The sequence below is a fragment of the Dipodomys ordii genome, unplaced genomic scaffold (assembly GCF_000151885.1).
Source record: "Dipodomys ordii isolate 6190 unplaced genomic scaffold, Dord_2.0 Scaffold128, whole genome shotgun sequence".
Taxonomy (NCBI): Eukaryota; Metazoa; Chordata; class Mammalia; order Rodentia; family Heteromyidae; genus Dipodomys; species Dipodomys ordii.
The window spans coordinates 178,577-191,896 of record NW_012267344.1 but is presented as its reverse complement, the minus strand read 5'-3'; the positions used below and the strand labels follow the sequence as shown (position 1 = coordinate 191,896).

General features: G+C 50.9%; 1 protein-coding gene across 1 annotated transcript in view; it reads right to left on the bottom strand.

Moving 5' to 3' along the window:
- The window catches only part of Limd1 (LIM domains containing 1), a 20,293-nt gene extending 7,061 nt beyond the window's left edge, over positions 1–13,232 (bottom strand). Inside the window, exons 1-2 of the mRNA XM_013030209.1 lie at positions 11,864–13,232; positions 2,635–2,736 (exon numbers count right to left, since the gene is read on the bottom strand). Coding sequence (XP_012885663.1) covers positions 2,635–2,736; positions 11,864–13,223 — 1,462 coding nt within the window. The 5' untranslated portion in view covers positions 13,224–13,232. The remainder of the gene's footprint in view (positions 1–2,634; positions 2,737–11,863) is intronic.
- Positions 13,233–13,320: the final 88 nt, after the last annotated feature.

The window sequence follows — 13,320 nt, the reverse complement described above, 5'->3', positions numbered from 1 at the left end:
AAAAAAAAAAAAGGTAATTCAGCATGTGGCCACAAGGGGGTGGGTGGTGAATGTCGAGTCCAGTCAATTCCTGGGAAGGGCCATATAGGTAAATCATAGGGAAAGCAGAAGCCCAGGGACAGTACCCAGTCCCTGAGTTCAAGCCCCAAGACCAGCACATACATACACACACAGAAAGAACAAACAAAACAAAAAAAAGCCTGGTCTCAAAACCAAACCAACAAAGCACCGGTGGCTTACATCTATCATTCTAGCTACTCAGGAGGCCGAGATCTGAGGATCACAGTTCAAAGCCAGCCTAGGGAGAAAAGTCGGCAAGACTCTGATCTCCAATAAACCACTAAAAAACCAGAAGTGGCGCTGTGGCTCAAGTGGTTGAGCTCAAGAGCTGAAGGACAGTGCCTAGGCCCAGAGTTCAAGCCCCATGACCGACCAAAAACAAGAAAGGAAGGAAGGAAGGAAGGAAGAAAGGAAGGGTCACTGTCCCACAGTTAAATGACTTCAACTTCTTGACCAACAGCTGTAAAACTAATTTTAATTCTTTTTACTTGTTTACTTCATTCATTTTAATTGTCTGCTTGACTTCTTGAGTCTAGAGATCTCAATCTTTGGAAAAGCAAACAAGGACTAGGTTGAATAACCCCTCATCAATCACCTGGAGGAGAGCTCGTGTGCTGTCTTCTGTCTTTTAACAGAAGACGTGACAAGGACACAAACAGCCCACCCTCGGGAGAACTGAACAACCGAAATGGAAAAGGAAGTCACTACTCACACTGTCTGATCCCAAAGTGGAGAGAGTATCTAGCTAGCTTTGGGATGTGATGGAGGTTGGTAAGGCTGCAGTTACAGGTGCAGCCACTAGAAGGAGCCAACACACCAGACTCTGCGTACTGGCAATGGAACTCAGAAATGCGAAGGAATCTGAACAGGAAATCAATCTTTTTGTGGATGCATTCAGGTCCCTGGGGGGAGAGGGGAGGTGGTGGAGGCGTGAACCCCAGAGCTAGGGTGCTGTGAGACTCCTATCTCCAGTTAAGCACCAGAAAACCGGAAGTGGCGCTGTGGCTCAGGTGGTAGAGCGCTGGCCTTGAGCTCAAGAGCTGAGGGACAGTGCCCAGGCCCAGAGTTCAAGCCCCACGACCGACCAAAAAAAAAAAAAAAAAGTCTGTGAAAGAGGGGAACAGAAGACACTACACAAAAGGAAATAAACTCATTACCTGACTCGTATAAATGTAATTCCTCTGTACAACACCTCTATAATAGCAATAAAGTAATTATAATTATTATAATATTAAGTTAATTATAATACTAATAAAAATTATTATTGCTAAATTAGTCCTATAAAAAGCCCAAAGTGGAGCTGTGGCTCACATGGTACAGTACAAGTCTTGAGTAAAAAAGTCAAGCAAGAACATAAGACCCTGAGTTCAAACCTCCCCTCCCCCCAAAAAGAGAAACAGGCTGGGCACTGGCGGCTGGCTTATATTTACAAGCCTAGCTTCTCAGAAGGCTGAGATCGGAGGATTGCTGTTTAAAGCCAGCCTGGCCACCAAAACAAAGCTGCAAGTGGTGCTAAAGTGGTGCTGCAAGTGGTGGTAAAGTGGTAGTCTTCAGCAAAAAGAGCTCAGGGATAGTACCCAGGCCCTGAGTTCAAGCCCCAGGACCAGCACAGAAGGAAAGGGACATGGAAATGGAAAGGGAAAGAGAAAGAGAAAGGAAAGGGAAAGGAAAAAGAGAAAGGGAAGGGAAAGGGAAGAGGAAGGCTCCTTCCTCTCTGGGCCAACAGCTTCCGGGAAGCATCCCATGCAAGATCCTGTCTTGGCCAGTGGGCAGGGCTTGGGTTAGGGGAGAAGTTCCACAGCCCACGTTGCCATGGTAACCAAACATCCTCCTCCCAAAACAAGAGAACTTTTATTTCCCAAGCCACACAGACACCCACACGTCGGTCTTCTGAATGCTTCCTTCCGAGAAGGAAATCCAAGGAAACAGGCCAGCAGAGGGCCACCCACAACCCACAACCCCCCCCTTCCCCACCACAGCAAGCCCCCCTCCCTCCCACTGTGGTTCAAATGAACTCAGCCCTGACCCTAGGACTCGTTAATGTGATGCTCATGTATGATTCGTCTGGGAAATCAAAAATGATTCGCTGTGTATACATGAGGATCACAAGTCCAGAAAGGAAGAAAAAAAGAAATACACCCATGTGAACCCAAATTGCAAGGAGAAAAAAAACACACCCAAGTTAAAAAAAAAAAATAGCTGCACTGAAATGCTCACGCAGCAGGCTTCTTTTAAATTTGCCTTTGTGGTTGTGGTGTGTGGTTCTCAGAGCTAAAAATGAACTACACGTGGCTGTTTCTTGTCAATATGTGTATCTGGGTACACTCAAGATTCCTGCACGGTACCCGTATTTACCCAGACTGACCTGACAACTGGGTGAGTGCCATCCTAGCTACTCAGGAGGCTGAGATTTGAAGATCGTGATTCAAAGCCAATTCCAGGCAGGAAAGTGGAGCTGTGGCTCAAAGTGGTAGAGTGCTCACCTTGAGCAGAAAAGCTCAGGGACAGTGCCCAGGCCCTGAGTTCAAGCCCCAGAAGCTTAACCACCCTACAAGGCCACACACACACACTTACTGCAAGCAGCACAGGTGAAGCAGGCATCGTGGTAGAGATTTCCCATAGCCTGGCAGGCCTGGCCAGCCCCAAACACTCCTTTGCTGCATTTCACACAGGCTCCTGTGGACAAAGAACACACCCCAGGTCAGGAAGGAACGGTGGTAGACACCGAGCCACAGAGGTGGCGGCGACCAAGCTAATTCACAACTGTCATCCCAGTGACTTGGGAGGCAGAGATCTGGAGGATCAAAGTTCGAGGCTGTAAGTCCCCAAGACCCCCACCTCTGTCAGGTGCCAGTAGCTTTAGATCCGTCATCTTAGCTGTCGGTCGTGGGGCTTGAACTCAGGGCCTGGGCGCTGTCCCTCAGCTCTTCAGCTCAAGGCGAGCGCTCTACCACTTGAGCCACAGCGCCACTTCCAGTTTTCTGAGTGGTTTATTGGAGATCAGAGTTCTCACCGACTTTCCTGCCCAGGCTGGCTTTGAACCTCGATCCTCAGATCTCAGCCTCCTGAGTAGCTGGGATGACAGGCGTGAGCCACCGGCTCCTGGCTTGTGAAACTCTTTATCTCCAATTAACCATGCAAAATCCTGGAAGAGGAGCTATGGGTCAAAGTGGTAGAGCATCAGGCTTGAGTGAATACGGTAAGGGACAGTTCCCAGGCTCTGAGTTCAAGCCTCAGGACCAGCACACACACACACACACACACACACACACACACACACCCTCATATCTCAACAAACTAAAAACTGGATACAGTGGCATGCGTGTGGTATTCAAGCTATGCATGGAGTATACACTGGAGTATGGCAGTTCAGGCTAGCCTAGACAAAGATGGAGACCCTACAACATTTCCATACATGAATATAATCAACCCCCAATAACCTATGCAGGAGACACAGCATGACTTGTGAACTCACCCTGTTCAGAGAGTCCTGGGATAAAAGTCTGACCATCCCTCCCACTTCTTTCACTTTTTTTTTTTTTTTGGTCCCAGTCCCAGGGCTTGAACTCAGGGCCTGGGGTGCTGACTCTGAGCCTTTTTGTTCCCCTCAAAGCTAGCGCTGTACCACTTGAGCCACAGCTCCACTTCTGGCTTTTTTTTTTTTAATTCTCTTTTTTTTTAATGTTTCATTGGAGATAAGCTTCATGAAGTTTTTCTGCCCGGGCTGGCTTCGAACCATCAGCTCTTGAGCTCTCAGCTCTCTTGAGTAGCTCGGATGACAGGCCAAATCACTGATTCCCGCCAATCCTTCCCACTCCAGTTCCTAAAGTAAAAGGGGGGGGCGGGGCACAGATGGCAGCTTGCAATTGGACAGTGTAACAAATGTCCCACCTCCTGGCACTTTATCTCAGATGCCAGTCTTTTGCTCGCTGAGCCCCGCCCCAACCCCCTCCCCCCTACATCAACACTGGGTCTTTTAGTCTTTATTTGTGCTCACCTCTTCCTCCTCCCCCCTGCCCCCCAGCGATCTCTGGGCTCCCGGGGTTCCCTCCTTCACGTGGCTGACATCCTTCCTCTCCACTCTGACCCGGGAGACAGATTACAAAGCAAGGAAGGAAGGTCCTCAACATTCAGATCGTTAAGACACAGAAACAAGGAAGATCCCGTTTGAGTCAGGAGAAAACCATTTGGCATACGGTACATGGACAGACAAAGGTTCTCACGCCTGTCATCCCAGCTACTCAGGAGGCTGAGATCTAGAGGATCGTGGTTCAAAGCTACCCCAAGCAGGAAAGTCCTGTGGGACTCTGGCTTGAACTCTGGGCCTGTACACCATCCCTGAGCATTTTTTTTTTTTAACTCTACTACTGTTAGCCACAGCTCGACTTCCAGTTTCCTGGTAGTTTCCTAGAGATCAGAGTATCATGGACTTTCCTGCCCTGGCTGGCTTTGAACCACGATCCTCTAGATCTCAGCCTCCTGAGTAGCTGGGAGTATTAGGCGTGAACCACCAGTACCCATCTTTGGGAGAATCTTTTCTCTCCAATGAACCGCCAAAAACGAAAGACACAAGTGGAGGGGTGGTGCAGATGGTAGAGCGCTTGCCTTGAGCGTATAAAAGCTCAGAGAAAACTGTCCAAGCCCTGAGTTCAAGCTGCAGGACCCCCTAATCCAGTACACAGGTCCCCAGCTAAAGCTGAGACTGGTAAGCATAGGTGCAGACAGGGCAGTACCTGGAGACACACACACACACACACACACACCACACACCCAGTTCCTGATGCAATGGCTGAGGTCATTCCTCCAGCCACAAAGGAAGTACTCAAGGTCACTCTCCCCTACAGACATTGCTCCAGTCCTTTCTTCACCAACCCTTTAGACACCAGTGGCTTCCTGGCGGCATGATGGCATCCCTTGGTTACCATGGCAACGGAAGCCTTTCTTGCAAATCTCCAAATCACTGTCCTGCTCAGAGTTTCTCCCCATAGACTCCGTGCACGCGCGCACTGTGTGTGCACGTGCAGGCCCACTTCTACAGCTCCCAGCCCTCTCCATTCCTCCAAGGAGGGAGTTCAAAGCCCCCCCTCAGCAAGCCCTGTACTCCACCCTTCTCTTATCATGGCTCCTGCAGCTGGCGGCCAGGCATCCTACCCTGGATTTCTGTAAAAGAACAACAAACTCTTCTCCCCCCCTAACCATATAGTAGAGGCCAGTGAGCTTGCTCACCTCTACTGTGAACTGGGAATGATCGCTAGGCACTGGTGGCTCATGCCTGTAATCCCAAGCTACTCAGGAGGCTGAGGTCTGGAGGATCGTGGTTCAAAGCCAGCCTGGGAAGGAAAGCCTGTGAGGCTTTTATCTCCAATAAACTATATCAAAACTGACCAATCACCACTTGTCAGTGGCTCCCGCCTGTCATCCTAGCTGCTCGGGAGGCTGAGATCTAAGGATTGAGGTTCAAAGTCAGCCCAGGTAGGAAAGTCCATGCGATTTTTTTTTTTTAATAGGTAATTAACTGGGCAAAAGGCAGAAATGGAAGTTTGGTTCAAGTTTAAGGCTCAGCCTTAAACAACAACAACAACAACAAAAAGAGCCAAGCCAGGGCACAAGGTGCTGGGGTTACAGGCGTAAGCTACCAGTGCCCAGCTCAAATGGGTCTTTAGATGCTTGCCCCAAAAGCCACTCTGAACCAGGACAGCCACCCAGGTAGGAAGGCCTACATTCAGGATAGATTATTTGTGCATGTGCGTATGTGTGCTGGTTCAGGGGCTTGAACTCAAGGCCTCGGATGCTGCTTTCCCTTAGTTTTTCCACACCAGGCTGGCACTTAACCACTTGAGCCACAGTGCCACTTCCAGCTTTTTGGTGTTTTAATTGGAGGTAAAAAGAGTTTCATGGACATTCCTGCCCAAGCCATCTCAGCCTCCTGAGTAGCTAAGATTATAGGCGTGAGCCACCAGCGCCCAGGTAGAAAGCCTTTTTTTCAAGCTCCAGTCCTGGAGCTTGAACTTGGGGCTTTTTCTGCTCATGGCTAGCACGCTCTACCACTTGAGCCACTGCTCAACTTCCGGCTCTTTTGGTGTTTCATCGGAGATAAGAGTCTCATGGAAGCCAGGTTCTGGTGGCTCACATCTGTCATGCAAGGAAGGGAGGAAGGGAGGAAGGGAGGAAGGGAGGAAGGAAGGAAGGAAGGAAGGAAGGAAGGAAGGAAGATCAGTAGCCTGATCACTAAGCCAACTGTCCCAGTGATGCCCATCTATGCACAGGCTCCTGGACAGAAAAACAGAAATCCAGATGTTGCCCAACTAAGAGAAGAATCCAGCTCCTCCAGCTAGTTCCTCTAACATTCTTTGCCTTCCATATGGTCCCCAGGGCTTCAGGAAGTTCCCTTTGTCCTGGGGTCTTGGAGTTTCCCCGGAACTACTGAGATATGATAGGACAGAGGTAAAAAAGCTGGACCACTGAGGTTAGGATTAGATAGGTATACGGATGAGATAGGTTCATTAACTTTTGGGTGCCTGGGTTTCCCCGTGTGGAAAATGTTGATCGTTAAAAGAATGGTGGCTCCCGCCTGTCATCCTAGCTACTCAGGAGGCTGAGCTCTGAGGATCGCAGTTGGAGGCCAGCCCAGGGGAAGGAAAGCCTGAGGGACTCTTATCTCCAATGAACCGCTCAGGAAAAGCTGGAGGTGACTTTGTGGCTCAAGTAGTAGTGTTAGCCTGGAGCACAAAGAGACTCAGGGGGGCCATCACGTAGGCCCTGAGTTCAAGCCCTAGGGCTGGCAAACATAAAATAAAAGTCCCTGTCTCCTCACACACCAGCTCAGGCCCCATCCATTCTCCCAAGCAGACGGCCAGTGAGCCATTCCACTTAACATTAGGGCACTGGGACACAGTGCTAGGCCTTGGGCACAGGTACTGGGTCAAATGACCAAGCCCGAGAGCCAGCATTGCCCAGGACCCACACAGGAAACCTCAGAGGAAGCCAAGGATATGTCAGGAAAAATATGGACACTCAGCACCCCAAACCAATGCTCCCAGATGTCCCTGTGTAGACCATACCTAGGTCAGCTACAGTGAAAACCTTCCAAGACCTTTAGGGCTGGTGATTGAGCCTTTGATCTCAGCCTCCTGAGTAGCTAGGATGACACAGGCACGAGCCACCAGCGCCCCCTACTGGATGATTTCTTCCACAGGACTGTCACCAAGATGAAAGTCACATGTTAACAAATGTAAAAGAAATAAAGCCCAGTACCGGTGGCTCATGCCTGTCATCCTAGCTACTCAGGGAGGCTGAGATCTGAGGATCACGGTTCAAAGCCAGCCTGGGCAGGAAACTCTGGGAGACTCTTTATCTCCAATAAACCACCAGAAAACCAGAAGTGGCGCTGTGGCTCAAGTGGTAGAGTGCTAGCTTTGAGCTTTTGAGCTGAGGGACAGCGCCCAGGCCCAGAGTTCAAGACCCACGACCTACCCCCCACCCCAAAAAAAAAGGAAAGGCCCTGAGTTCATTCCAGGCCCTGAGTTCAAGTCCTAGTACCAACACACACACACACACACACACACACACACACACACACAGAGGCCATGTCAAAAGTTCAGTTTCATGCTGTGGGTTATTAATGGAAAATCCAGGAAAACTGGACGGACATTCTTTCCTAGTCCCAAAGTCAAAGAGCAAAAACATAATGTCCCCGGAGGGATGGGCCGGGACCAAGAGAAGGCAGGATGGGACAAGCAAGACAGTGTGGGAACTCGATCCACACAAGGGAGGATTATAAGACGGGGCCAAGCAGGCTGGGGTGGGGTGCTGTCCTGACCACACGGGTGCTACAAGATCCAACATTTTAGTGGGCACTGGTAGCTCATACCTGTAATCCCAGCCACTCAAGAGGCTGAGATCTGAAGATCCCGGTTCAAAGCCAGCCTGGGCAAGAAGTGGGGCTGTGGCTCCAAGTGGTGGAGTGCTAGCTTTGAGCAAAAGAGCTCCAGGACAGTGCACAGGCTGTGAGTTCAAGTCCCATGACTGACCAAAACACACACACACACAAACACACACAGAGATCAATATCTTGAGTGTGCAGGAAGGGAAAAGAAAACCACAGATGCTCTGGCAGCCTGTGATAAGATTGCAAATCTCAAGGGTTCAACGGCAGAAATCCAGCTCTCACCTAATAGACCACCAAGCCTCAGCGCTCAAGCCATCAAAGGAGAAAAAAGGGGGAAAAAAAGCCCAGGCAGGCCCCAGGGTAGAGGCTCCATTTCTTTTCATACTTCTCATACCTGTGTTCTTGAGCAAGTCACCTGATCCCTCAGGGTACCAGTTTCTCTACCAGAAACAAAGAATACTACTTCCCACGGAGCTAAACCAATGTCTACAACGCACACAGCAAACCTCAACAGAGCCCGGCGCTGGAGGCTCACGCCTGTCATCCTAGCAGCTCAGGAGGCTGAGATCGGAGGATCACAGTTCAAAGTCAGCCCAGGCAGGAAAGTCCGTGAGACTTTGATCTCCAATAAACCACACTGGAAAACCGGAAATGGCACTGTGGCTCCAGTGGTAGAGCGCTCGCCTTGAGCTGAAGAGTTGAGGGACAGCGCCCAGGCCCGGAGTTCAAGCCCCAAACAAACAAAACCAGAAGGCCCAAGGTCATGTTTTCCTGACCTATCCCAAGCAGGGAAGTTGAGACAGAAGTTTCACAGAAACCACAGCCCAGTGGCTGGTATGCAGCATGGTAGGTGGGTGACCCTCACGGCCTTTAGCCCCAGTCCCGAGATGGCTCCAGCTGCTAAGGCCACTTCGCCTGAGGTCACCAGATTCCCAAAGCAGCCCACATCCAGTGACTGAATCCATGAGGGAGAGCCAAAGGTCAAGAAATGTGGAGCCAACTCAACATGGCTATCCAGGGTATTTGTAACTCCCAGGCTCCCTTGCATGGTTAATGGGGAACCCTAACAACAGCAGCACCCCTAAATAAGCCTCCTACACACTAAACTCTCTGGGGGGGGTCAGTTTCCCAGAGAACTCAGATGGTTTACTTGGTGACGTGTGTTTATGTGTGTGAGTGTCTGTCTGTCTGTCTGTCTGTCTGTGTCTGAGTGTGTGTGTGTGTGTGTGTGTGTATGTGTTCTAGTACTGGAACGTGAACTCAGGACCTCAAGGCTGATGCTCTACCACCTGAGCCAGAGCTCGACTTCCAGCTTTTTGCTGGTTTACCAGAGCTAAGAGTCTCACTGATGTGTCCTCCAGGGCCGGCTTTGACCTGCGATCCTCAGCTCTCAGCCTCCTGAGTAGTTAGGATGACAAGCGTGAGCCACCGGTGCCAGGCCCCTTGGCCCTTTCTCAGTAATGGAAAGGAGGACCAGTGTGGGCAAGACAGGCATCATGGAAGAGAAGGTCAGGGTTACCACTGAACCTTAAAAGCCCAAGAATGCCCTCTTCACCTCCCCCCTGCAGCGTGAACAACAGATAGTACAGACAGGATCCACACTATGTCTTCCAAGACCAACAAATGCCAGGAAAATGGACTCCTTCTCCATGGAGTCCCTCAAACCAGTTTGCCCTTGATCCTGTAAAATGAAATGAACCAGGCCCCCTTAGAGGTAGAAGCTAACAAAGCTCCTCTCCAAGCTGGCGCACACCTGTGATCCTAGCTACCACAGGAGACTGAGATCTGAGGATCACGGTTCTAAGCCAGCCTGGACAGGAAAGTCTGGGAAAGTTTTTATCTCCAATGAACCACCAGAAAAACCAGAAGAGGAGCTGTGGCTCAAAGTGGTTGAGTGCTAGCCCTGAGCCACATAGTTCAAGGATAGCACCTAGGCCCTGAGTTCAAGCCCCAGAACTGAGAAAGAAAAATATGTGGAAGCTAAAAAGCTCATCTCTGGGCTGGGAAGGTGGCTCAGTGGTGGAGCGCTTGCCTTGCATGCCTGAGGCCCTGGGTTCGATTCCTCAGCACCACATAAGCAAAAAGAAAAAAGCCGGAAGTGGCGCTGTGGCTCAAGTGGTAGAGCGCTAGCCTTGAGCTGAAGAGCTGAGGGACAGTGCCCAGGCCCAGAGTTCAGGCCCCACAACCGGACCCCCAAAAAAAAAAAAAAAAACTCATCTCCAAGCTAGCTCCTACCTCAAGAGGCTGAGATCTGAGAATCAAGGTTTGAAATTAACCTGGGATGACAAATTTGACTGTTATCTCCAGTAACTAGCAAAAAAAAAAAAAAAAAAAGGCAGAAGTATAATATGCACTAGACACTGTGGAAAATGAACTATACAACTTGTAAGCGGAACAGAAGGGGAGAGAGAGGGAGGGGTGACATAGTCCCAAAAGAAATGCACTCTATCCGACTTATGTAACTATAACTTCTCTATACATCATCTTAATAATAACAATTTAATTGTTTTTAAAAAGGCAGAAAAGCCAGGCGCCAGTGGCTCACGCCTATAATCCTAGCTACTCAGGAGGCTGAGATCTGAGGATGGCAATTCAAAGCCAGCCCAGACAGGGCTGTGAGACTCTGATCTCCACTAAACCACCAGAAAAACAGTAGTGGTGCTGTGGCTCAAGTGGTAGAGCGCTCGCTTTGAGTTAAAGAGCTGAGGGACAGTGCCCAGGCCCAGAGTTTAAGACCCATGACCAATTTAAAAAAAGGCAGGAGTAGAGTTATGGCTCAAATGGTAGAGGGCTAGACTTAAGCAAAAAAGCCAAGAGTGAAAAAGTGGCCTGAATTCAAGTCCCAATACCAGTACACACACACAAGTAAAAGAAAAAAAAAAAAAAGAACGGAAAAATGTCTAAGGTGACAGGCCAATGACCCTGATATTATTATTATTAGATTACATAGTATAGTATTATTATTATATTGTATCATGAGTTGAAATGCCCCACTGTACCCCATAAATACATCTATTAAAGACAAAAGCTGAGCACAATGACTCACACCTGTAATCCTAACTACTCAGGAGGCTAAGATCTGAGCAGCATGGTTCAAAGCCAACCTGGGCAGCAAAGTCCTTGAGACTCTTCAGTTAGCCTTGAGCAAAGAAGTTCAGGAACAGGGCCCAGGTTCTGAGTTCAAGCCCAAAGATAGGAACAACAGAAAAAAAAAAAAAAGGAGGAAGGAAAGTTATCCTGACCTCTTTCCTTCCTTCTTACAGCCGGAAAAGTCAGGAAAGGATCTAGCAGAAAGCCCTACTAAGAAAGCCATGGAAAGTACCAGAAGAGTTAATCAATAACCAGAATATCTTCAGACTCTAAGGGCTGTCACAGTTCACAAGCTCTTCCCGCAGGCAGATAGACCCAAAGGGACACTTTGGTAGGACCTTGTCCAGCAACCAAAACACTCACGTCTCTTTACCTGGGACAAAAATTACATAGGAACCTGGCCCCTGTGGCTCACGCCTGTCACCCTGACTACTCAGGAGGCTGAGTTCAGAGGATCGAAGTTCGAAGCCAGCATGAACAGGAAAGTCTGCGAGACTTCTCTCCAATCAATCACTCAAAAAGCCAGACGTGGGGCTGTGGCTCAAGTGGTAGAGCGCCAGCCTTGAGTGAAAAAGCTCACCCACAGTGGAAAGCTACAGGCTTTTTTTTTTCTTTCTTTCTTGCCAGTCCTGGGGTTTGAACTCAGGGCCTGGGCGCTGTCCCTGAGCTTCTTTTGCTCATCAAGGCTGGTGGTGCTCTACCATCTGAGTCACAACCTCACTTCGGGCTTTTTCTGTGGTAATGAGGAATCGAACCCAGGGCTTCGTGTGTGCTAGGCGAGCACTCTACCACTGAGCCACCTTCCCAGCCCAACTTTTGACTCACCAAAATAATCGGCCTTTGGGTAAGCATCCATCTCTCGCTCTAGTCGCTGGGCGAGGGCTTCTAGCTTCAATTCTACAGCAGAAGGTCCGAGCTCGGAGCTGGAGACCAGGGTCTGACAGGGTAGTCTCACCCGGGAGGGACTTGAACTCTCAGACAGGACAGATCCTCCAGGACCCTCAGGGGACCAATTGGAAGGACTCTCTGGCTGAGATAAATCGGGCTGAGTGGACATCACCGGACCGATGGGATTGGTAGAACTGAGTTTCGGAGCCGTGCCAAGGTCTGGACACTGGGGCTTAGGACCCAGCCCTGGGACCCCATCCGGCTGGGAATTCTCGGGGCCAGCTGGCAGAGTAAAGGGAGCAGAACTGGACAGGTAAGACAGGGGCCGATCTCGCAGCCAGGGCTGAGGGGCCGCCGTGGTGGACTTGGATGCCGGTCCTGACACTTCACATCCTGGCCCGGGGTTGGTTCTCAGAAGGTCTCCTTGACTGGGGGAAACTGAGGCAGGGGCGCTCCTGGATTGCTGCGCTGGAGCCCCGTTCTCCAAGCCTGGCTGGGAGAGCGTGGGGTGCATCCTCTGAGAGGAGGCCGTGGCCCACAGGCCGGCCGGCTTCTCGCTGTGGCGACCAGCTCCATCCTGCCCACCCAGGCCGCTCTGGAAAGATCTGCTGGGGCTCATCAGAGAGGGTGGAGGCTGGTGCTGGCGATGCTCCCCGGTGGGCCTGGGTAAGGGGGGATCAGACCATCCACTTCCCTTCCCTGAGCCCAAACTGGGGGTCACTCCTGGCTGATGATCCCATGGGGGGCTGGTGGAGGATAGGTTGTCATAATAGTCCCCATGGGTAAGGCAGGAAGGGTCCTGGCAGGGTCCCGGCTCAGCATTTGGGGGGCCTTGGTGAGGATCCCGTTCCTGGCTGCCGGGCCGGGTGGTCTGGACACACGGCCTGGCCCTCTGTTCCTGGCCGGGGTAAGAAGGCTGCCCAGAGGCCGCAGTGGGGGTCACCCCAAGTGTGGGGGCAGCAAGCGGGGGCTTGGAGGCTCCATCTGTGACCCCTCTACCTGCCACTGAGGGGTCACGATGGGATGGGGTGGTGGCCAGGGGGTCCCCACTGTGGCTGGAGGCACGGCTGCTGGCCCTGGGCAGAGTGCTGTCCAGGAGTTGCTGCTGCTGCTGCTGCTGCTGTTGGAGGTGAATCTTTGCCATCTTGGTGGCGAACACCCGCCGGGTCTCCTCGAACTCGGGGTTGTTGCTGGGCCCTTTGTCCACCCGGAAGAGGCCGTCCCTGGAGGCCTCGTACATGTTCAGGTACTCGATGAACTTGCTGGCCTCCAGGCCCAGGTCTTCGTATTTGTCCATGTTGCTGGGGTGAGGGGGGATCGGTGGGGAGAGATCGGTGGGAGGGATCGGTGGGGGGATTGGTGGGCTCCAGTGGCTCAAGCCTGTAATCCCAGCT